This window comes from Rhipicephalus microplus, chromosome 10, assembly GCF_043290135.1.
Source record: "Rhipicephalus microplus isolate Deutch F79 chromosome 10, USDA_Rmic, whole genome shotgun sequence".
NCBI classification, from domain to species: Eukaryota; Metazoa; Arthropoda; class Arachnida; order Ixodida; family Ixodidae; genus Rhipicephalus; species Rhipicephalus microplus.
In genome coordinates this window covers 46,869,839-46,895,904 of record NC_134709.1, presented here as the reverse complement: position 1 = coordinate 46,895,904, position 26,066 = coordinate 46,869,839, and the positions used below count along the sequence as shown (strand labels likewise).

Below are 26,066 nucleotides of genomic sequence, written 5' to 3'. Positions count from 1 at the left end.
GGTCTTGTTACCGGTATGCTCTCTGCGCAGGTGGACGAGGAGTGGCACGCGATTGAGCAGGTGTTTGCACGTGCCCCTATGCGCTTGTCCCACGTGCTGCTGGCCGCGCATGCGCACTTCATCCAGCAGTTCTCAGGCATTAACATGATCATCTTCTACGCGAGTTCCCTGTTCGCCGACAGCGGTGTCTCCATCAGCGCCGCGGACTGCTCCATCATCGTCGCCAGCCTACAGGCACGATAGGTGTATTGCTGCTCATTGATAGACTGGCTTATTCATTCAACTGTCTCCCCCATCACACAAACACACACACACACAGACACGTATATATATATATATATATATATATATATATATATATATATATATATATATATTGTGGGCATTTCGCAGCCAAGACTACCAAGACTTCATACGTGGTGGATTAGGTGGATTTTCGGTCCTCTGACCTCCCGCAGCCCGCTATACCCCCTGGAGCTTCGTTCAGGCCGCCGCTTGCGCCCACAGTCAGGCAGCATGTCCCAGACCAAGCCTGCCGGCACTGATGTCATCAACAACGCACCGCCGCAAGCTGCCCCTCCTACTTACATACACGGACATCAGCGGGAACCCCCGCTCTTCGCTGGTCTTCGGGGAGAAGACGTAGAAGACTGGCTTGATGACTACGACCGCGTAAGTGCCGCTAATAGGTGGGACGAGGCCGCCAAACTGCGCTACGTCCCTTTTTATCTGGTCGGAGTCGCGAAGACATGGTATTTTAACCATGTCGTTGACTTACCCGACTGGGCTACTTTCCAGCAGCAGCTGCGGCACGGCACGTCTTTGGGACACCAGACATTCGATCCGCCGTCGCGAAGAGGACACTCGATACTCGCCGACAACATCCCGGTGAATCGTATACTTCATACATCGAGGATGTCCTCGCACTCTGCCGGCGTGTCAATAAATTCATGCCGGAATCGGACAAAGTGCGACACATATTGAAAGGCATTGGGCCTGTCGCCTTTAATGCCCTCGCTGTGCAAAACCCAACTACCATCGCTGATGTCGTTGCGACATGCCAGCGCCTTGATGCGCTGGACTCCGTCCGCCTTCAACCAGACATCGGCGACCACCACTCCACGTCAGATGGCCATCTGCGTGACCTCATCCGGGACATTATACGCGAAGAATTGCGGTCCATGGGCTTCACACCTCCTACACCGCGACCTACACAGCCTTCGGGAATGCCCTTACGTGACATCATCAGGGAAGAACTTACATCTCTGACTGGCTCTGCGCCCGTACAGCCACCTGCTTCTCACCCTTTAGCCACGTACCCTCAAGTTGCTGCTGTGCCTCCCAGCGACGCCCACGCGACATTGCCACGTCCATCCTACGCGTCAGTTGCTGCCGCTAACCCTGTGAACTACCATTCCGTGCCCCCTGACCCTTCGGCCCACCTGACCGCGCTATCTCCAAGTGCCCCGAATGCCTTCTATTCTCCACCGTGGCACTCGTCTCGCCCTGTATGCTACTACTGTGGCTATCGCGGCCACATATCTCGTTTCTGCCGGAAGCGCCAGCAAGATGAGCGTCGGAACGATGTGCGTGAACGGGATTTGTACAACGGGGTGTCTTATCAAGGTCGGCGTTATTCGTCTCCCCCGCACCGGTCTCCATCTCCTCCAGCATCGACTGCACCACGAAACAGCCGAAACACGAGAAGCCGCTCGCCTTCGCCCTTCCGCCGTTCCACTTCTCCACTTCAGCCCGTCTCATTCGCCTCTGATATTCATTCGGAAAACTAAGTGATGCAGTTTGTGGAGGAAAAACTGCATTCGGAATTAGAACTGAAATTCCTCCATTAGGCCCGTGTAACATGGTTTCTGTGGAAGTGGAAGGAGTGCGAGTCGATGCTTTGGTGGACACAGGTGCGACATTGTCTGTGATACGTGCTGATTTGTGTGAACATTTAAGGAAAGTAATGACGCCTTACGATGGTCCCACGTTAGTTGCTGCCCAGGGGAACATCATTCGCCCTTCCGCGCTTTGTACTGTGCGTGTTTTCATCGACGGCATCCGCCATCATGTCCAGTTTGCTGTCCTGTCCCGCTGCTCTCACCAACTAATTTTAGGGTGGGATTTTCTATCATCTGCTTCCGCGGCGATTTGTTGTGGACAACGCGTCGTTCACCTCGCTGACACCGACTACATGCTTGACGACGACAATCAGAAGCCACTTCGTCTAGTCGCTGCGAAAGACATCGAACTCCCGCCACTACAAGAGCAAATTGTCACCATTACGTCCAACGGCATCTATCACGGGGATGTATTGGTCTCACCGTCACCACTTTGCGTTCGCAAAGGTATAGTTCTTCCGTCCGGTGTCGTTCGTTTTTGCAATGGCTCGGCACTTGTCACCGCGGTCAACTCTACACCGGAGAAGATCTTACTGCCACAGGGCACTACTGTGGCCCGTGTTGCTGACTTCGAGCCTGTACTCGTCACGCCACTTCAGGCCATCGCATCCAAAGAACCTTGCCTCGGTGAGCATGTTTCTTCCTCCGCCTTTACCACCACTATCAGCAGCGAATTGACATATTCACAGAGGCAGCAGTTGCTCGCATTGTTACAGAAACATGCAAATTCTTTCGATATTTGCTCGTCTAAGCTGGGCCGCACTAATACTACAGCACATCGAAATCAAACTGTTGGGACATCTATTGTACACCGCCGACCCTACCGCGTGTCTCTAACTGAAAGAAAAATTATAGAAGAAAACGTTGCGGACATGCTTAAACGGGAAGTCATCCATCCCTCATCTAGCCCTTGGTCATCTCCTATTGTTTTGGTCCATAAAAAGGATGGCTCTGTGCGGTTTTGCGTGGACTACCAGGCGCTCAATAAGATCACACGAAAGGACGTGTACCCTATGCCACGCATTGACGACGCCCTTGATTCCCTACAAGGCGCGGAATTCTTTTCAAGCATCGACTTGCGTTCTGGGTACTGGCAGATCCCCATGCATGAAGACGATAAGGAGAAAACGGCATTCGCAACCCCCGACGGGCTATGTGAATTCAACGTGATGCCTTTCGGGCTCTGCAACGCACCCGCGACTTTTGAGCGCATGATAGATACCGTGCTGCGTGGCCTGAAATGGAAAAGTTGCCTTTGCTACCTGGACGACATTATTATCTTTTCGTCAACGTTTCCTGAGCACCTAGAACGATTGGATCAAGTTTTGACGTGCCTTGCCGGCGCCGGGCTTCAAATAAACACGAAGAAATGCTCTTTCGCTAGCAAATCTATCAAGGTCTTAGGACACGTCGTTAGCAAAGATGGCATCCAGCCCGACCCTGACAAGATTTCTGCAGTCCTTCACTTTCCGCGCCCCGAAAAACCAAAGGAGCTTCGCAGTTTTCTTGGCCTCGCCTCCTATTTTCGCCGGTTTATCCAGAACTTCGCTTCTATTGCTGCTCCATTACACCAACTACTTGCTTCCAACGTCCCCTTTCTGTGGTCTCAAAAATGCCAAACAGCATTCGACCTGTTGAAGCGGGCACTCACGTCTAAACCTCTGCTCTGCCACTTTGACGAAGCCGCACCAACTATCCTCCATACCGACGCTAGCGGCCTTGGTATAGGAGCCGTTCTTCTACAACGCGACAAGTCTTCCCTAGAGAAAGTTATTGCATATGCCAGTCGCGTACTCACCGCTGCTGAAAAGAACTACACTATAACTGAGCAAGAGTGTTTGGCTGTGGTTTGGTCGGTCCAGAAGTTCCGTCCCTATCTCCACGGGCGTCACTTCACAATCGTTACGGACCACCATGCCTTATGCTGGCTTTCTACACTGAAGAACTTGTCCGGACGCTTGGGTCGGTGGATACTACGCTTGCAGGAGTACGACTTTGATATAACTTACAAGTCAGGCAGAAAACATCAAGACGCCGATGCTTTATCTCGTTGCCCGCTTCCAACTACCCATATGAGCGTTGGTGAGAACTCAACCGCCACATCTACCAAAGTTCATACGCTCGCATCGATAACGCAACCCTTTTCGGACAACGAGCCAACATTTATCTCCCGCCGGCGGTCCGATTCATACTGCAGACACATCATGGACCACCTTTCGGGAGTTTCTCATCCACCAAACGCGCGACTCCGTCGTCAACTCCTGCACTTTAAGCTGGACAATGGGGTTCTCCACCGCCACGTCTACCACCCTGACGGTCAGCGCTGGGTTCCTGTACTGCCACGCTCTCTTCGACTTCAGGTGCTCGAAGCCTTCCACGACGACTTGACTGCTGGTCATCTTGGTTTTAAAAAAACTCTTGACCGCATTCGATGTCGTTATTACTGGCCTGGCCTTTCTTCTAGTGTAGCTCGGTACGTCGGTTCCTGCTACCCATGCCAGCGTCGTAAACTCCCCACGTCGGCACCTGCTGGACCTCTACAGCCACTTCCGTGCCCTTCAATGCCGTTCGAGGTTGTAGGTGTTGACCTTTACGGACCTCTCCCCGTCACATCTGCTGGCAAACGATGGATAGTGACTGCCGTGGACCACCTGACACGCTACGCTGAGACTTCCTCTGTTATTACAGGATCAGCTGTGGAAGTTGCAGACTTTATTCTTCACGCAATAATACTGCGTCATGGGGCTCCTCGTGTACTGCTTAGTGACCGCGGCAAAGTGTTCCTGTCACAAGTTGTAAATGAAGTACTGCGCGCATCTGGAACTACTCACAAGACAGCTTCAAGCTACCACCCTCAGACAAATGGTCTAACAGAAAGATTTCACCGAACCCTTGCAGACATGATAGCCGTTTACGTCCAACCCGACCACAAAAACTGGGACACTCTTTTACCATTCCTGACATTCGCTTACAACACCGCCGTTCAGCGAACAACTTGCTACTCACCGTTTTACCTCGTGTACGGACGCACCCCGACTACCTTTCTCGACGTCTCCTTCTTTAGCAGCCATGGGAATTCATGTCAGTCTTCTAGCGAAGAATACATTTCCCGCCTGGCCGAGTCTCGCCATCAGGCTCGCATCAATACTGAAGCGAGACAGCACGAGCGGAATATCATCTATGATGACTCCCACCGCGTTGTCTCTTTCCAACCTGGTGACGAGGTGCTGCTTTTGACACCTATTCGCACTCCTGGTCTCTGTGACAAATTCCAACCACGCTTCATCGGGCCATACATTGTTTTAGAACAGACTTCGCCGGTTAATTATCGTGTGACACCACTCGTCGCCCCAACAGACCACCGCTACCGCAGCACAGAGATTGTCCACGTTTGTCGCATGAAACCTTTCACGCGACGTTCCCCATCACTTTGACTTACGGCGGCCAGGGTGTCCGCTTTCAAGTGGGGGGGGGGGGGAATTAGTGTGGGCATTTGTAACTTACATCGTCCTCATCCCTGCATAATCACAATCACCATCATCCGCTTGTCTCTTTGCCCTCATTGCCACTCTGGGTCATCATCATCGTCATCGTCTGTGTGCTGGCTCTGCCCGTTCGTTTTGCGAGGTCTTTCCTCAAATAAACGCTGTCGCAGCCAAGACTACCAAGACTTCATAATATATATATTAGGGGCTATAGGACCTATCACGCAGGCTCTGATGGTGTAAAAAGAAGCAGTGTAATTCACACACAACGAACGTTTCGTTTCGGCCGTGGAACCGGCCTTCGTCTGCGAACACAGAGTATAAAAACTCGCGCACTTATTGATACCAATGACCGAGGCCCCCCAAAAAACACGTGCCCTAGTGTAACGAACAAGGCTATTTTGTATCAGCGCAAAAATGGCATTCACCGATAAAAAATTTATCTATACAGCACTGTGTGCTATCACCCTGCGTCAGTCATTGGCGAATGATGCGGCTTTACGGGTTACACGGGTACGTCATGGCATTACAAATGGCATAGTTGTTTCCTGTAAGATATTTTGTATGTAAAATATACGCATTGCAGATGAGATATAATAACAATATATGTAAACAGATCGTATTTTCCTTTGTATCCATTCTGAGCAGAGCGCATGCTCAAATTAGAAGTTCCGCTGTCAAAATATTCGGCTGTGATAAAGAAGCAGCCTAGCATACGCTTGTTGTACTGTTGACCAGGATAGCTTACGTAAAAGAAAGACATGTCAATGTGCCTGCATCCTCACTTATACCATCTGATAAAGTATTAAACTTGAACATCAGGTATGATTCCCGGATTTCGCGATCATGACTTGAGCGGAAACCAGATTCATGAATGGCTACTGTCATTTTGTCGAAAGAGTGGCCTGGCATGCGAACGTGTCGTGATAGGGGTAGATGAGGGAAATGTTTACATGGCATTTGTGGTTATTAAAGCATATTCTAAATGTAGTTTCTGTGTGACCAATATATTGTTTCGAACAGGCACTGCATTCCAACATTTACACGGCATTATAACTGTCACAGTCAAATCTACCACGAATTTTTAATCTAAAGTCCGAAGACGTGCTTGCGACGACTTCGGACAAACCTCGGTGCAAAGTATGTATGCACATGGTAACCACGCAAAACGTTGCAAGCACGTCTTTCTGACTGCGACACTTATAATGCCGTGTACGTGTTGAATGCAGTGACTGTTCGCAACAATGTATTGGTCACACAGAAACTCCATTCGGAATATGCTGTGTCGATGATGAGCGACTGATGAAGGGGCTAGCAGGGCTTCATCTCGTCGACTTGTGTGACGCTACTATGAATGGGAAACGTGGCCTGGCTCATACGCCCTATTTGTTCAAAAGCACCTACCTCTTCCTTCTCTGCTTCTACAATCCCTTCATTCCATCATATATATATATATATATATATATATATATATATATAGTGTGTGTGTGTGTGTGTGTGTGTGTGTGATAAACAAATGTTCAATTGATAGTCTGCGCTTGTCCTTACATGCTTGTCACCCCCGTTGTGTACCGCGTAGTACATATACATCATTGGTGATGAACCACCAACTGGCCCAACCGTCCACGTTGATATTGGTGTCCTCCGATGCCTAGAATTACCGCGTGACATGATCCTTCCTAAAAGGGGCAAGACACCTTTCATTGTCATAAAATTTCGCAACACTAGTCGCGTGACAAATTCCCCCAAAGAAATCATGGAACAGTTTTCCCGTGACATGCTGCTGCAGAAATCGCGCAACACTATCCACGTGCCGTTAAATCGCGCTTGACCTGTTTCTCGTAAAATCACTTATCGCTATTCGCATGGCCGAAACCTATACCATTCTAATGAACCGGTGGGCGCTCTCATTTTCGTCTTTGCATTAACCCCAAAAGGAGATATGGACCACATTGACGTCCAACGTTTAACGCCACCAACGTCTCGTCACAAGCGCTCCGTTGACCTCAATCACGTCACCTCGACTGACGCCTCGACTGCGGTCGACTGTCTTTACGCATGCTGCGGAGCAATATGAACGTCACTCGTTCGCGCTTGTGGCGTCTCCGCTATAGCACTGCTGCACACCAAGTGTCGTGGCCATCGAGTAACCTCAAAGCGCTGGTCGAGGTCAATGTAGCCTCTGTGACTAAAAATTGCTTGAAAGGAAGGCAAAATATCTAAAAAAAATTTTCTGAACAGCAGCAGCCAGGGCTGCCTAGGTACCCATGAGTGACGCAGTATATCGCCATGCCCCATCTCTCAGCTACGCTAGTTTATGTCAATAAATCCACACATTGAATAAAAGTTGGGTGTTACCTTGAAAGAGCTGCACACGTATTGAGCCAGCTCCCCACATTTTTCAATGCACACTGGAAAACATAATTAAAGCAGGCTGCCACTACATGCTTCAGTAATTGTTCCAATGCCTAAAAGGAACGACAAACTTTCTGAAACGAGGGGCTTTAGAATCAACGTTTGTTCAGATGTTATTTGCGACCGTAACAAAGCATCATTAAAGCACTACAGCTGCACGCAAACGAGGATGTTGTTTTCATTCTAATTTTTTCTACTCATGAAAACATTCATGAAATCAACAATGAGCAATGTGGCACCTAGCGGCAAGTACATCGCACACAAAAATGTATTGAAATAGTGAAGGTTGATTCCTCAGTCATAATTCTACGTAGGACATGATGTTGAGGAACCAAGAGCCCTATGTTCAAGATCAAACTGTTTATCAGACCGATCTTTGGGTGGCCGGTAAATGTAAAGTCTGATTACGGAAATACACTATGGCACAGATAGCGCTCAACAGAGCGTCGTCTGTCGATGAAGTGACAGGCGGTGAAGCACGTCAGCATTTATACATGTGCCATCGAATATTCCAGCATTATGGCTAGCGGCCTCGTAAGTTCTAGAATAAACTGTAAATGTTCCCGTTTCGCGCATAGTCTCAACAATGTGAATTACTAAAGCCCCGAAGTTTGTCGAACACTGCGGGCGTGGTTTGCGCTGAACATTACTTACAGATAACGGGGCGATAACAAAACCTGATTGATTTATATGTGGGATTTACCTTCTCAAAACGACCACATAATTATGAGAAACACCGTGGTGGAGGACGCCGGAAATTTCGACCACTTGGGATTCTTTAACGTGCACCCAAGTTTGAGCAGACAGGCCAACACCATATTCGCCTCCATCGAAAATGCAGGCGCCGCAGCAAGGATTCGATCCCGTGAACTGCGGGTCAGCAGCCGAGAACCTTAGCCATTAGACCACCATGGCGGGGCAATATAACTTGAGGAAGAAATGTGGCAATATAAATTGGTATACCACGAAAGTAAAGTTTGTTCCTAAAGAAGTAGTTGCAGGCTTACTGTACATTGGTATAAGAAAGCTTGCATGACATCTTTTGATGTTTGACAGATATAGATAGCATTGTTTAACCATTGTTTAACGTGAACACACCCACGTTGACACCTAGTAATACATCTCCATTCAGAAGACCAACAAGCATGATGAATGATTAAACAGACCCTTTTTGTCATAGAAGCTTTTGGTTGCTGTAGTAAATAACGGTGAGAGCGGATTATGAGAAATTGGTGTGACAGCCAGGAGAGCCGTCACCGAATGAATGGCGAACTTCGGCTGTCACCTACTCCTAGCTTGTTAGATTATTGAACACCACTGCCCGACTAGAAATAAAGGCAGCGCGCATCGGTGCTACAATTCTGGCCGGCCAGGATTTTTCGCAGGCAGAGTGGAGAATGGGGAGCTCGGCAGCGCAGAGCTATTTTGATATGCATGCGTGTAATGAGTGTGGCCGATGATAGGGGTAATGTAGCCACCCGGTGTTATGTTAATGCATCTGCAAAATTGCACTTCTATTAAATACGAACCCAATGGGGAGGACGCGTAAAAACGATACATTCAATCGTGATGTCATGGTAATCGTGCATTGCTTCACTTTAGCAGGAGCGCTGTGAAAGGGTGTTTGTTAGATACAAAAGTCGCATATGTAGCGCATCTGGAGTCGGTTACCGTGCCCGGTCTTTGCTGTCGTGGACGGAGTGGTCATGGGTTCGACTTCCATTCTCAAAACTTCATTTAATTTCTGATCGCTCATACTTTTCGACGTCATTTCCGTAACGGAAATACGTCACTGCAGTCTTGGTGCAGCCCAGCATAAAACACTTTTGTGGTAAAAAAAAAAAGCTTGCATTGGCTTAACTCGGCAATGCCGGAATATTCGCAGCGTAAGCTAAGGAGGCGCTGTTACTCTAAAGGTTTCACGCATGGCGATAATTACCATTGTCAATTCTTTCATGTTTCACATTCTTTCAGCTACGTCGCACACAAAACCAAACATATCCTTTATGAAGTCTGTCTAGAAGGTCCGAATCACACGGGCGCTTTCGCTACATTTCACGATGTATATAGCGAGTCAGTTGGACTCTTGGTGATGCTGTTTTGATAGATGTCCCTCCCGTGGCTCGGGTGTCTCCGCCGCACGTTTAGCATTCTCATGTTCGTGCTTTCTACGTTGAACGATGATTCCCAGCCAACTACTTTGGAATCGGACAAGATAAGCTTCTTTGTTGTTCTGCGACGCTGAGCAGCAATATTTTCGCCTTCTCCGTGGTTACGCCATGGTGACAAACGCCCCGCTTTGTGTATGCAGCACTGTGCCAGACGCGATCACAGAGAGCCAGTGGCATGACACAAGGCGCAGGAGCCATGGGGCACGATCAGAATGAGTGTGCCATGGTTATGACGTCACTGTTTTGGAATTTGGGGACCGCCTAGGCGCGTGCAGTCACCAATTCTTGCGCATGCGCAGCACGGCTTTTCTACGTGAACGCGAAGCCGCTTGGGCACAGCCAGTGCAGGTAACGCTAAGAAAACGCAATGGTATATCGATACACAGCATGCTCGCAAGGGCACGCAGATTTTTGTGTTTCTAATTGGCAGCGTGTTGTCTTTTGCTTCACTTCATGCTTGTATAGTAACTATTTACTAAAGTAACAACTGGAAGGAAAGCAACGTGAAGTTTCTTTTTCCTCTTCATAGAAGGGAGGAAGCCAGAGCTAAAGTTTGAAAAACCTGTCGAAAGCGTTCGCTTCTTTTGTAGAATTTGACATAAACAACATTCAGAAAAGATATAAGAAAACATAGTAGTAAGAGTGCCACTTGCAGGTGCCACGTTATGCAGATTATAATAAAGTTACACCAATGAAAGCAAAGTTATGTAAGAAATAAACCGGAATCAATTAAACAGTATTTAGTATATATTTTAGTTGTTTCAACAATAACTTCCTAATTAACATTTGTTTGTCAATAAACAGTTGTTTTAAATAAAAGCAACATTTTATTCACAACCACAAATACATGAACGCTTTATTTCTGCTCGCCATAATTTGTAAAGACTTTCAGAACATAGTGCATTTGTTTATGAAACTATAATGTTTAGTCACAAAGAGGACTGTTTTGAATGAGTAGTATACTAGTATTATTATTCTTAAGCAACCAAAACAAGTAACACGCTTCCCCCTTCCTTTCGAAAGTTAAGTTGGTTTCCTGTACTTCAAGAAGACATGCAGATTGGGTGAGTTGTTAGGTATCCATGATACATATTCAACATCGCTCAATAAACGAACAAAGGAAGAAATGGCCCACGCATCGCGGAACTTCTAATCGGTTCGTTGAAAAATGGCGTGTTGCTTTTTTCGAGCAACAGGCTTAAAGCGTGCACGCGTGCTACTCGTTAAAAACAATACATTTGTCATTCCCAGAGTCACCGCCACGTGTCAGCTCACGGATCACGTCTGAATAACAAGCCTGAGCTTCCTTTTAGCAAAGTGTCACGGAAGGTTGCCAAGCGAAATCGCCTACTTTTCTCAAAGCATGAAAAGCCTCGAACACTTCGTGGCTATGTGTACCATTAAATAAAAAAATTAACAAGATTTCAGGGTCAACAGAGAACTGTACAAACCGCGGTATACTGATAAATAGTGGTTAGCTTATACGTGCCCACCGGTGGTTCGCATTCCGCCGTAGCGTATCGCCCGTCGGTGCGCCCACTCGGCTAGCAGCGGCATGGTGTCTGGATTGGCGACACGAAAAGTCGCGTCAACAAAGTGGACATTGAGCAAGCCCACCCGCCTCTTCATCCCAATCAATCAATAAACCAATCAGTCAATCAACCAATCAATCAATCAGGGTTTATTTTCAGCTTCTAAAACAATCAATGAAGATTGGTGGGTACAGACAAAGAAAAGCCATAAATCAGGCTTGACAGGGTTCGTAGCCTCGGGCTTGCAAAACATTGCATACAGAGTATATAGAAAAGGTAAAAAACGGGCACATGGCAGTTCTCTTCACTGGACCAACAAAAATTAACTAATAAAATTGAGCAGCTTCTTCCCGACTGACAAAAATGAGACGTGTGGGGCTGTTCTGAGGACCACCTTGTGAGAACAAAGAGAACGAAATGCAGGTGAAAAGTTGGTGGTTCACCAGCGCGGCAGCCGACAGCAGCGTCGAAAATAGGTCAGGGAGTGGCTCCATTTATGTGAGGGGAAAGGTGACGCCCCTTGGTAGAAAAAGAGAAAAGGGTCATCTCGCTAGTAGTCAGCAGCATGAGGGAAAGAGCCAAGTGAGCAGTGTAATGGTGCTACAGGCTAGTTAATTTCTTTTCCAAGCAGTTATTGTGCTATATTCTCTACATTTACTTTGCAGAGCCGAGTCAGCAGTGTTCTGGTGCTATAAGCTAGTTAATTTCTTTTCCAATCAGTTGTTGTGCTACATTTTTTTTACATTTACTTTGCAGCTTAATGTTCAACATCACAATATCTCATATTTCTGAAAGGTGGCTGTCACCATGGTGGTGGTTTCCCTCATGGACGTGGTCGGCAGGCGCCGCCTCCTGCTCTTTTCTTGCCTGACGTGCGTCGGCGCCATGGCCACCATCGCGGTGCTCTATCCAGTGTCGGATGGCAGTGCGCAGCCCCCAGGTGGATCACTCGTTCAGCGCTTGCCCATTCTCTTCTTGGGACTCTACATCATGGGTGCGCACCGAAGAATTCTTGTTTGTTATTGCACAAGCGTACCAACGTAGTAAGGATAGTAATGAAGAATGTCAAAACAAAATATGAGACGAGATTGCAGCAGGTGAAAAGAGAACGTACTTTTTAAATGCATAGAATGAAGAGGTCGGCCATATAAATGGTATTCTCGCCATGCTACTTCTCACGGTGGTAATTAGACAAGGCAGAAAAAGGCGAAGGTCCGCGCACAGGTTCGAATCCTATCGACTGCGTCAATGTAGTAAAGAGAGCACAGAAACAACGCCCGATAACTCTGCTGCGCTGTTTTATTTATTTATTTATTAGAATACTCTCAGGGCCCGTAGGGCATTACAGAGGGGGTGGGTACAACATATATAACACACAAGAAAAAAAGACAAAATAAAGAAACAAGTATCAGATGCGCAAATCAGGAAGGCAACATAAGTCAACTAAAAATGTATAAGAATTCAAGCACATACAAGACAAAGATAAATAATGGAAACTGCGTATAGTTACAAGCATTGCTGAGAAATTGCAGTCTTGAATAACAAAGGGTCTGTTATTGATACAACGGAAGAGGGAAGGTGGTTCCAATCGGCGGCTGTTTTCGGTAAGAAGGCTGCTGAAAAGAATTTGGTGCGGCAAAACGGAATGGCAACCTTATGCTGATGATCAATGCGCGATGAGTGGTATGACGGTTGTGAAATGAGGTTTCGCTTCATTGATGGATTGTGAAAAAATATGTTATGAAAAAAATGCAGTCGCGCCAGTTTCCTCCGGACAGTTAAATTGGGTAGGTCAAGGTTAGATTTCATTTCTGATATGCTAGCAGTACGGGAATAATTAGAACAAATGAACCGAACTGAGCGGTTCTGAACAGATTCTAACGCGTTAATTAAATTTTGCTGCACGGGATCCCATATAGCGGACGCGTACTCAAGCTTTGGGCGAATTAGTGATCGGTATAATAGAATTTTGAGGGACAGCGGAGCGCGAGAAAAGTTGCGGCGTAAGTATCCTAGCGTTCGGTTAGCGTTATTACAGATGTAGCTAACATGCGTGTGCCAAGATAGATTGTTGGTAATGTAAACGCCGAGGTACTTATATGAAGAGACATGCTGGAGGGGAACGGCGTTAATTCTGTAGGTACAGGGGGGAGAAATAGATCGCCGGGTTATTGACATGCATTTAGATTTGTTAGAGTTGAGAGTCATAAGCCATTTATTGCACCAGGTTGAGACAGTGTCAAGGTCTGACTGTAGAAATTGGTTATCATATTCATTGTTTATTTCGCGGTAAATTACACAATCATCTGCAAACAACCTTATAGCGGAGTTAATGCTGTCTGGGAGATCATTAATATATATAAGAAAAAGTAAAGGGCCTAATACGGAACCTTGGGGTACGCCAGATGTTACTTTAGAAAGAGGTGAGTTATAGCCATTAGTTGTTACAAACTGAGTGCGATTAGTCAGAAAGCATTCAATCCATTTAAGAATGTTCGGGTCAATGTTTAAGGCACTAATTTTCAGGAGGAGTAATTGGTGAGGTACTTTATCGAAAGCTTTTTGAAAGTCAAGAAAAATGCAATGCACAAGTGAGCCGCGATCTAAAGCCGATGCTATGTCATTAGTAAAATAAAGAAGTTGGGTTTCACATGAGTAACTTTTTCGGAATCCGTGCTGGTAGGGAGTAAAAAAAGAATTTGATTCTAGGAATGAGACAAGGTTGGAGTAAATTATATGTTCTAACATTTTACAAGGAACACTGGTTAGGGAAATTGGTTTTATTCTGTTCTGTGCCGGGGGCAAACCCACATCCTATAACACAGTTCTTCTTTTCGACTTAGGTCATCACAGATGACAGATAACGGTGGTACAGCACAAAAGATTACTACTCAAACACTTTCCTGCGCAGGGACGTGTATTAAGCATGAAAGTGTTGAAAGTGTTTATAACATAGCATATGTTTTCTAGACGAGCACCTATGTATATGTATACCTGTCTCGCTTAGAAATTCTAACAGTCACAGGAAGTTGTGTTGGCCGTGGTCTGCATGTTACCAAGCGCTCAAAAGTTTTTCCTCTGGAAGAGGTCAAAAATGCAGGCGATCCATGACGCGGCTAATTAAATTATATTACGGTCATGTATTCAAGACACGCGCACAGCATATATTAAATAGTCTTTGACGTGTGGCACACAATGTAGCCGGGGTTTTTGCTCATGTGGAATATTAAAAGGCGCAGCTTTGTTTGCGGACCACCCAACCTCAATAGGTGCAGTAGTCGAGTACCATAGCCACTATAGACCGCCATCCGTGGTGGTCTATAGAGGTTATGGCACTCGACGGCCGACGCGAAGGTCGCAGGACCAAATACCAACCGTGTAGAATGCATTTTTGATGGAAACGAAAAGCTAAATTTCCGTGTGCACGTTAAAGAACCACAGGTGGTCAAAATTTTCGCGGCCCTGCATTGCAGAATCTCTCATTAAGAATTATGAAAGCTCGACTGGCATGCAAGAATCATTTTAAGCCAATGTTTTTTGTTCTAAAAATGTAAAATGTATGTGCACGATGGTGTATTTCAGACTCGCCATACTTTGAAAAGTCAGGTAAATGACTAGCTTAAACGTATCCGTGAATTGTGAATTGGTGCTCATTCCAGAATACGCTTGTCTCGCGAAAAAAAAAATGGGCGCTGTTGATGTTGACAATTGCTGGCCGCTATAAAGGATATATATATATATATATATATATATATATATATATATATATATATATATATATATATATATATATATATATATATATATATATATATATATATATATATATATATATATATATATATATATATATATATATATATATATATATATATATATATATATATATATATATATATATTAAAATAGAGGTGTTGTACGTCGAGAAAGGTTCAGACGCAGCTTGGCAAAATGTGCTTTATCAGGCAGGTCTGGCTAATGGCGAGCGGCGTGCGCAAGCTACTACTACAGCCACCGATCCTCCTCGTCTTCTTCATTACCATCAGAGCATCCGTTATTCAGATTCATTACAATTACTCCCCGTGAAATAAGGAGCCATCCTGGCGACCTATGGACAAGTAAACACGGGAGGGTTGTAGCAGGGCTTAAGTCTCGAGACGTGGACAATTTGCTGGGCACGTCGACGTTGGTCAGAAGATGGTTCCAGTGGCTCAATGAGGTAATTCACTGGTGACGTTTTTTTTAGCACACGATATGGACCGTGATACTTGGGGACCAACTTGGTAGAAAAGCCAGGTGTAGCAGAAGGGACATGACCCAGATGAGTGAACCTGGATCGTAGGAAGCAGTGTTATTTGATGCGTCATGGTGGTGCTTTTGGCTTCCTTAGTCTTGGAATGTGAATGATCTTGCCAGTTGGTGGCATTCTTCAGCGTATGTAGCGGCTTGAGACAAAGTCGTGGACTCTGAGGAGTCAGGTTTGTACGAAAGAATGGTGTCTATAGTGCAAGAAGGTTTGCGTCCGTAATAGAGGAAAAAAGGAGAGAACCCGGTAGTGCTTTGAATGGCGGTATTATAAGCGAACGTGATAAACGGGAGCACTCGGTCCCAATTGGAGTGGTCTGACGAGATAAACATAGACAGCATGTCACCAAGGGTGCGGTTGAAGCGCTCTGTCATTCCATTGGTCTGGGGATGATAGGCGCTTGTAGTGCGATGAACGACGTGGCACTCACGCAGCAATTCTGTGATGACGTCTGACAAGAATACGCGACCACGATCGCTCAGTAACTCACGAGGTGCTCCATGACGTAATACGATGTTGCGAAGAACGAAAGTTGCAACGTCTTTTGCTGTAGACGAGGGAAGGGATGAAGTTTCGGCATACCGCGTGAGATCGTCGACGGCAACTATGATCCAGCGGTTATCGTCAGCAGTGTTGGAAAGGGGACCATAGATATCGATGCCTACGCGGTCGAATGGTCGGGATGGACATCGTAAGGGTAGCAAGGTACCGCTAACGTGATAAGGGGGAGTTTTTCGTCTCTGGCACGTCGAGCAGGCCCGAACGTATTGTCGTATAAAACGGTACATGCCACGCCAGTAATATTGGAGACGTATGGGATAATAAGTCTTCAGGAAACCTGCGTGGCCACATTGGGGGTCGTCATGAAACGTGGAACAAATTTCGGATCGCAGATGCCGTGGAATCACGAGTAGCCACTGACGTCCACCGGGTGTGTAGTTGCGTCGGTACAGCACGTCGTCGCGAGTGGCGAAGTGCTCGACTTGCCGACGCAACGTGCCAGAAGGGGGGAAGCCGTCCGCCGAGCCAGGATGTCTAGAATCGAAGCAACCCAAGGGTCCTTGCGTTGCTCAGATGGCATGTCGGCGATGGTGACGGCATTGGTATCACAGGTTAGACTTTCGCAGCAGTCCGGGTCAGGGGGTAGGGGCGAACGGGATAGGGCGTCTACGTCCAAATGTTTCCGGCCGGAGCGATAGACCACGCGAATATTATATTCTTGGAGGCGGAATGACCATCGGGCGAGGCGACCGCTTGGATCCTTCAGTGACGACAACCATGCCTTCTGTACAACACCTCTATTTTAAGTGGTGGAGGAGCCGGGGTTCCCATCAACCTGGAACTTCGCAATCGGACGCTACCGTTACCGTTCACCATAACTGCTCCTGGCCCTTCTCAAGCCGCCTTACCAACGACAGTCTACTGTACTGACGTGCCTCGGCAACGCGACCCACCAATTTTTCGCGGCAACGACGAACAAGACGTCGAGGACTGGCTCGTCGAGTACGAAATCGTAAGCGCTTCCAACAAGTGGAACGCCTACGACCAGCTCACAAACGTGCGCTTTTACCTCGCTGATGTGGCCAGCCTCTGGTTCAAGAACCACGAAGGCGAAATCACCAACTGGTCCGTCTTCAAGACCACCATCGCCGCGGTCTTCGGTCGTCCCGCCGTGCGCCGGCTTCGCGCAGAACAGCGTCTCCGTAGTCGAGTCCAGCGCAGGGACGAGACCTTTACAAGTTACATTGAAGATGTCTTGTCTCTTTGCAAGCGCGTCGATCAATATCTAACCGAACGTGACAAAATCAAGCACATCATCAAAGGAGTTGACGACGGTACCTTCCAGATGCTCGTCGCTAGGAATCCACAGACCGTCACCGATGTTGTCCAGCTCTCTCAGGAGTACGACGAGTTTCGTAAGCAGCGTGTCTCGACGCGCAGGGCAGCTGAAGATACGGCTGAAGTTTCCGCCCTCGTGCACGACGTCGCTGCCGATCACACCGGCTTACTACCCCACACCTCCACCACTTAAAATAGAGGTGTTGTACGTCGAGAAAGGTTCAGACGCAGCTTGGCAAAATGTGCTTATCAGACAGGTCTGGCTAATGGCGAGCGGCGTGCGCGAGCTACTACTACAGCCACCAATCATCATCGTCTTCCTAATTACCAGCAGAGCGTCCGTTATTCTATTCAGATTCATTACAATATATATATATATATATATATATACATATATATATATATATATATATATATATATATATATATATATATATATATATATATATATATATATATATATATATATATATATATATATATATATATATATATGCGCCTCTATGAGAGCTGTGATAGTGACAGTGCTTTTGAACAGCAGCGATGAAATAACTTGCAGCTGAAAACTGTATACCATCCTCAATCTTCTGCGCACTAAAATACATTTAACCAGACTTTAGCCATAAAACCTACCGCAGAATTTTTAAGGTGGTTTTGTGTGTGGCATAATCACTGTGACATTAAATATTCAGAGATATCGTTCCATAACTGCATATCCGCCTATTACACAAAGTGAATAAAACTACTTTATCCAAATAAAATACTTGACGTTAGCTCCGAAGCATAAAGGTTTCAGTCGCACAACAAACCACTACCCCAACAAGGCCATGCTGTCAATTGCAAGGTTAATAGTAAAATTTACGAGTTCGAGCCTCTGAGATCATCAGACACATACACGGAGGATACGTTTTGTAAGTAGCAACAAATTTCAGAAAAACGCTGCTGATCTCTGTGGGAGAATTAAGAGTTGCTTCAGTAAGTTTGCTTCATTCAGGCGTAGAATCTACCTGAATGTCATTGTTACTTTAAACTCTCAGCAAACTCTCAGAGCGCTACGCGTTATGAGAGTTTGCTACGAGAGTATACACTGCAGCCTTTGTTAGGCTGCAGCATATACATATACGCCTTGCCAGCTTCGCAGGTCGAATTGAGTCATTTGTTTACATTTTAGAAAATAATGCTTTGTGTACACGTTGAAAAAATTCTAATTTAACGTGGTCAGAAGTTTAGTTTGTAGTGCAAACAGCATGTGTCTGTAGAACTTCTTCACCTTATAACATACGGTCGTATCATTCGGATAGAACTGATGCTTTAATCGTCTAAGTTTCTTCGCGATACACAAGACCCACTGTAATAAATGGCAGCGCTCATCCCACCATGTTTTTATGCCCATTACTGTCATAAGTTGGCATACAAAACGTTAGGTCTAACTTTTACGGAAGACTATATAAAGTCACACAGTCAATAATTTACATTGATAAATAGTACTGCACAAAGACTGTACACCTGATGCATAAAGACTCTGTGTCAAAAGTCTCTTTTCGACTTTTTTCAGGGATATTTCTAAATATAGCTTTGCGAATTTCAAAGCGAATTGTGTATTCTGGCTGCACTGGCTCATCGAAATTTACTGAAACTTGGTAATTTAGAATCCGGCGGCTTTAAAACACAATATGCATCGTTTTTTTCTTATAGGAACTGCCATTTTTGCTAGATTGTAATGCAACCACGATTGAAACGTGAGAGGGGTGGGGGCTGCTCATTCAACCTAGAAAGAAAAACCAAAATGAAACTATTTAATATAATTGAGCGAATCACTACACTTTTGAGAAAAAATCAATTTATGCCGTTTCACAGTTGTATTTCAACGCGAGGTTTGACTTCTGATAGCGAAAATGTGCAGAAAAAGCTCGCGTTACATTCCAGTAAATACAGTACATGAGCCCCAAAGGATGCCGTCAAAATTTTTTTATGTCGTGGCAGGAACTTTACGGTAGCGTTGTCCCTGGCGTCTTCATTTCGCGCGTTTTCTCGCTTAGGAAGCGTCAACGTCCTGCAGCATGCAAGGTCTTTTTTTGTTTTGTTTTGTTTTCAATGTATCCGCCTCGGTCAAACAGGGGTTACGATGCTCGTCTGCTGACCGGAAGGTCGCCGCTTCAATGCTGACAGCGACAGTCACATTTTGTTGGTGGAGAAATTCCAAGAACCTGTGTGCTGTGCAATGTGGGTGGACGTTAAGGAACACCAAATGGCCGAAAATCTTCGACTCCTATACTACAGCATCGCTCATAATCGCACCGTCGTTTTAAGGCGTAAAACCGCGGCTGATCATATTAGCAGTTTTTGTCGTCGTCGAAGCGTAGATCTCAGCCCTTTCCCACTCTTGTTGTGAAAATGGAGTCATTGCGCCACTTGACTCATCCTTGTTTATTGTGGTGCATAATGCACTTCTTTGTTGAAATTTTTCTGTCACCCTTGTTTTTATATATTCAATAGCTTCGTCTTATTCTAGCCTACCACTTTGAGCTGTAGTTATAAAACTTTGCTCTAGGCTCGTCTCATTTCTTAGGGAGTTTAGATGGTTCCGAATTTTCGCAGCTGCCTTTTTATCTTTTTTATGTACTTCTGCTAGCCACTGAGCTCCCTTTCTTTTAATCTTTTCATTGTTCAGAAGGGATGCATCCCTTCTACAGCTTAGAAAGATTTCCCATTTTCTTTCAACATCATCTGTCGGTTCAACCCGCTGCTTAGCATGTCTGTGTTCCCTAGAGGCTTCCTGACGTTTTGCTATGGCTCTCTTAACTTCCTCATCCCACCAACTTTTGGGTTTGTGTCTTTTCCGGGGTGACTTGTCACGTGCATTAGCAAGCTCTAGCTCAAACAGTCTAATGAGATTCGTGTATGTCCACACTGTTTTATTATCCTCCGTGATTACTTTCTCAATTTGTTTAGTAGCTATTTCAATTTGCCCTTCTGAATAAAAATTTTTCTGTAGTTGCTCATCTTTTCTCCTTCCCACTTTCACTGCTCTTCCAAAACTTAGCTTGATACATTTGTGATCACTACCCAGACTTCTGGAGCCACCTTCATCTATGTGCATTCCCCTGAGCTTATCATACATCCTATGTGACATCAGTGCATAATCTATCGTCGACTGCAGCCTTCCTACCTCCCATGTTATTTGCCCTTCACACTTCTCGGTACTGTTGCAAATGATCAAATCAAGCCTTTCACACATATTCATGATCATTTTGCCTGTGGGGTCGGTATACCCATCTATATCTTCTATGTACGCATTCATATCTCGTATAATTATCTCGCACTCTTCTCCTAACTCCTGAATGTCATTGGATATACTCTCTACCATTGCCTGGTTTTCTTCTCTGGCCTTTGCTCCCTTCCTCAAGTACACGAAACCAAGGAGTGTCATTTGCCCTGCCACTTTCCCTTTTAACCGTAAATGTTCCTTGCACTTTTGCTTGACCCTTTGCCAGTCTGTACTTTTATTGCACACGCGTGGACAAGTAGTGGCCTCTCGCGGCTATCTTGGTAACTCGATTTTTCGGTCACAGACGCACAGACGATTTTTCGCTCACAACCAACGTGGCCGACGCCGGCGGTGGCTTTTCTGCGACACGAGCTCTTTACGCTATCGCGTAAAAAGATAACTTCCCACTGGCAGGTTGTGAAGCTGCGACCTTCAAATAACGCGTCCGATGCTCTACCACTGAGCTACGGTGGCGGTCACCCCTCCGTTCATTTTACAAGGTATATATGTGCCTTCAGACATGGGAGCTAGAGTCAGCACCACCTGATGCCACTACGACGAGTGTGGAGCTCTCTTATTTCCAGTAAGATGGGGTAAGGAGCGCGCATCGCCACATCATCACGACACGGCGACGCGCGCTCTCATTTCCCACGTCTATTTCGCTTAGCGGAGAGGGAGCAGGCTTGATTGCTAAGGCGCGCGGTTACTATCGCGGTGGGCACAATCGTACGTCTTGGCTGCCCTTGGGTTTTCACTGGAAAGGTTCTGTTGTAGTTACCGTACGCACAAAGGTCCCTGCAATCGTTGCGCAGTCTCCGTTTGCGAAATGGGTGCGCTTTTCAGACACAGCGAAGTAACAACTGAGACGCTTATTCTCGTTGATCTGTACCTGTGAATACACTTTATGTGTCATTAGTGCATAAGAATCGCGCGGCATGTTTCGACCTCCTTGACATTCTGCGTTTGGCGTTCCAATTTGTTGCTATCATGTTCATTTCTTCGCCTTTGCGGCGAAGCTGTGATTTTTCCCGAGCTGCAACATTCATCACGTGCCTCCCGGCGGGTCTACGATTGTAGTCATTAAATGCTAACCATACCAGTCATCAGTAGTAAACAAGTGCTCATGTTATATTTTCTGGCTGTTACAGGAAAATAAAATATCTATCGGATACGACGCGAAGTGAGCAGGCTTACGCAGAAAAAAAAATATTTAATGTGTAAGCTTCCTAATTCAGAGACAAATTAAATGGAAAGCGTGGTTTTGTGGACTATGGCAATTAGCTTTTATATTTTATCATGACACTTGGCATGATTCAAAACAGACGTTATTCCTATAGCACTAAAGTGTTAATAAAGCATCTTTCTCAATTTTCGAAGTTAGAGGATGGTGCTATATTCCAGGAGTATAAATAAGCGTAATATATAGTTTGCTTTGAATTGATTAGGGGTGAAATTTCTTTTGTCGAACTGTTCTTCGCTTCCATTGAATAGCATCCAAATTATGCTCGCTTCTAATTTGGCCAAATATTGCCCTCCCTTTCTCCCAGCGTGTTCGTTTTTGCCTGCAACATCGAGCACCCGACGTCGGTAGGCTGGGCCGTAAGCCATCAAGTGCGCTTGTATGAACAGCATAATGATATACGATAATCGCCTATGGCCACTGGTATCGCATATGCACAGCTTTCCAACATCCGGCCGCAGACCTCTACGTGCGATCTCGCTGTTAGGCTCTGCATTGTGTATCGCCTTTCATGCGAGTTCCTCTTTTATGCTTTAAAGTTGGCTTCAAACTGCCGGCAGCTGACATACGCGCAGGCTTTTTATCATTGCAGGCTTTTTCTTTTCTTTTTTTGGCCGGCAATTGTAAACTTATGTTCGATGCAGCTGTGAGAGTACGTGAAGCAAGAAAAACAAATTAGCAGTATTTCGACATATTTCGTGTTAAAATATCAAATACTTCACACGTGGAAATATTATGTAACAAAAGAAGCTATGTTTTGGTTGTGCATTTTGTAAACAGAATCTTACTAGTCTTCAATAATAATATATGAGGTCTTACTTCCCAATATCGCAATATACTAATGAGGAACGCCGTAGTATATAGGAGAGAGTGCCGCGGAAATTTCGACCATCTGGTGTTCCTTAACCTGCGCTGACATCGCACACTGCAGAAGTCTGTCTCTACCATGTCACTTCTATCGAAAGGTGGCCGCCGCAGCCGGAATGGAACACGTGACTTTCTGGTGCGCAGCTGAGTACCGTATCGACTGCACCACTGCGGCGGACACAATGAGCGTCGAGGCTTGCCTGAAGAGCAAATGCGTTTCTCGTCAGCCATTCCTTCTTGCCGCTCGAGTGGCCATCCATTTGCTGCGGCGTTTGTTTCTTAGGGTGACAAGTAGGAATTCATGCGCGTTACAGTTGGCCTGTCCCCACGTGGGAGTCGCCTACGTCGTGACATGCCACAGGACTTAAAGAAAGCCTCCTTCAATCAATGAATCAATCAATAATATTTTTTTTTCACAAGAACGACACCAGCTGGTGATGGTCGGAAAGTTTAGCTGGAAAAACTACAGGCCGATGGTATGTGTAGTGCCCACCTCGGCAAGCGGCGGATGATCGTTAAAGAAACGAAATTAGGTGGCATAAAGCAGCTGTAAAAGTGTTCCTTGATAAGTCCATTGTGCACTGTTTCAAAATACCATCACGAATTTTCGGCAGCAAAAGTGTTAGATCGTAATGGTTTACGTCATAAAAAAAGGCTGTCTGCAACATCAGAACTGATTCCGTGAGCAAGGTGAGACTAAAAGCACGCATTGAGGGGTATGCCTTCTTGTGTTCTTAAGGAAACTCTTTCTACGTGTTCAACTTTGTCTGCTTTATGCAATGGTGTACATTTAAGCACACATAGGTTGGCTACTCTAACGTTTATTTCAAGAGAGGAATTGCAATAACAGGGAGTACGAAAAAAGCAGAGGCGTATACGTACACACGGGGTCTCTACCGTCTTGGCTGGCTTTACCTTAAGAGTACACGCCTCATCGTCACTCGTACTCCGAATTATTTTATGCGGGCGTAATCGTCGGGCGTCCCAGCTTCCATATATACTAGCGTCGAACATCCCTGTGTTGTACTGCTGTGCAACTCTTGCGTTCGATGTCGCTTCCACGGCAGGCTACTCGCTCGGCCTAGGTCCCGTGGTTTGGGTGCTCGGCGCCGAGCTCGTGTGTTGCCGAGGCAGGGGCATGTACCTCGCCGGAGTGTGCGCTTTTAACTGGGCCTGCGTCCTCTTGGTCACGTGGTTCTTCACGAGCGTGCGGGACACCATGCAGCTGACCGGACTGGCCTCGTTCTTCTGCGTGGTCACCATAGTGGGCGCTTTTCTCGTGATGCTGTTTATGCCGGAGACCCAGGGACAGAGCCTGGAGCAAATTCTTCTGGGCAACTTCAGACAGCCAGAGGGCACCTCGGCACACTCGCCCAAGTCGTTCCTCGGGAAGAGGATGTAGCGAGCACGCATCTTCCTGCCTCAGTGTTCGCCTTCACCGCCTTCTGCTGTGTCACTGATTGCTTCACTAACCGTTGTTTCGACACTATTTCCTCTCTCTCTCGCTCTTCTCAGCCTTCAAAAACTTTATTTACCGTATTGATAAACAACAAAGACGCTATTACTCTTACCGAAAATCAATCATACTATGAGCGTTTCTCATACAAGCTTTGGCAAATAGCACGTGCTGTGAGGATCGATGTTGTGCGAAGCAGTAAGCGAGAAGCTGCCAATGCCTGATACACTTACTTTCACTCGAGCGTAATGAGTAGGAATATTTACGGCCGAGACGTTTAATACATTGGCGACTGAAGTATACTAATGCCTAAAGGCTACTTGTGTCATGCCAGACCGTCCAACGTAGTATTGCTCTTGTAGTCTGAGTATTCTGACGTCATCGTGACTCACAGTGACGTTACGAATACGCCACAAACTACGGTGATCTGTGGAGTCATCATAGTGGCATAGCTGGAGTCATTGATGAAGTCATGTTAAAACGCAGTAATGCGATGTTGGTACACTGACCACACACAGAAACTCGCTTGTGTATCACGTCGCATTTGAGAGACTTCTTTGCTTTTGTTGCGTTATTCATGTTGATGTCTAACACGTCTGCCGATGCATCGTCATGTCTCACCAAATCTTTACAACTTTTCAACTCGTGAGAAAAATGCTCTACGGCCTGTTAGCTTTTATTAGTGTACTACATATTACTCAGATACAGATCGTACAGCGCAGCTCTTTGGTGATGCAGAAGGCGAAAAGGAAATGAACAAAAAAAACTTCAACAGAAAACGAAAAGCATTGGAAAAAGAATTCAATAACAACTGAATTAAGGGTAGTCTGTAATGGCACGTGCATCATTCTTCCCAAGTTGTTTGCCTAGGTATGAGAACGCGTGCACAACAGCTGTGCTCACATTTTGAATAAAGAAGCAGCGTACTTGTAGGTAATTTTCTTTTCATGTATAGGTTTTATTCTGCATAACAGAATGCACTTTCTCGCCGGATGAGTATGAAGCTATTCAACTTAGCGTGTGTCATAAAAAGTATATGAACGAGCGTAAGCCATAAACAAGGATCTTCTGATAATTGGCTTTGTGTTCAGAAACAACAGTATGTTCAAGAGGTAATAAATCGACCCTGAAGCTTTGTCGAGACAAAATTACGCAAAAAGCAGATTTCCAGACGCATGCGAAAAGGAAACTTGGAAGCTCCCACTTTACATACAGAGTTGCTCACACTTTTCGAAGTTGGCAGCAGCCGCTGTTTGGTGTCAAACAGAATTAGACTGCCAATAGCCTACGTGAATTGGGTTGGGAGTTCGTATCAGATACACTTGTTGCCGTGAAGTGCTGTCCCGTGCCGGCGCCTCAGTCGATAGCGTAGTAACACTACACAGTGTGTGATACTCTCGCGGAGAGTGTACACGCAACGGAAGAGGGCGATCGCGTTTCATCACGCAAGCCCTAGGTCATGAAACGCGCTTACCTAACTTCTTACCTCTATGAACTTCTTTCTTGCTTGCAGAGTGATAATCATAACCAAAGACGAGGCAAGATGGGGGCCTACGGCGTAGAGTTTTCTACAGTACACTAGAAGG

At 45.9% G+C, this 26,066-nt stretch overlaps 1 protein-coding gene across 1 annotated transcript in view; it reads left to right on the top strand.

Moving 5' to 3' along the window:
• LOC119181711 (facilitated trehalose transporter Tret1-2 homolog) overlaps nucleotides 1-24,426 on the top strand; it is a 32,334-nt gene extending 7,908 nt beyond the window's left edge. Inside the window, exons 3-5 of the mRNA XM_037432954.2 lie at nucleotides 31-234; nucleotides 12,300-12,498; nucleotides 24,092-24,426. Coding sequence (XP_037288851.2) covers nucleotides 31-234; nucleotides 12,300-12,498; nucleotides 24,092-24,426 — 738 coding nt within the window. The remainder of the gene's footprint in view (nucleotides 1-30; nucleotides 235-12,299; nucleotides 12,499-24,091) is intronic.
• The last annotated feature ends 1,640 nt before the right edge of the window (nucleotides 24,427-26,066 follow it).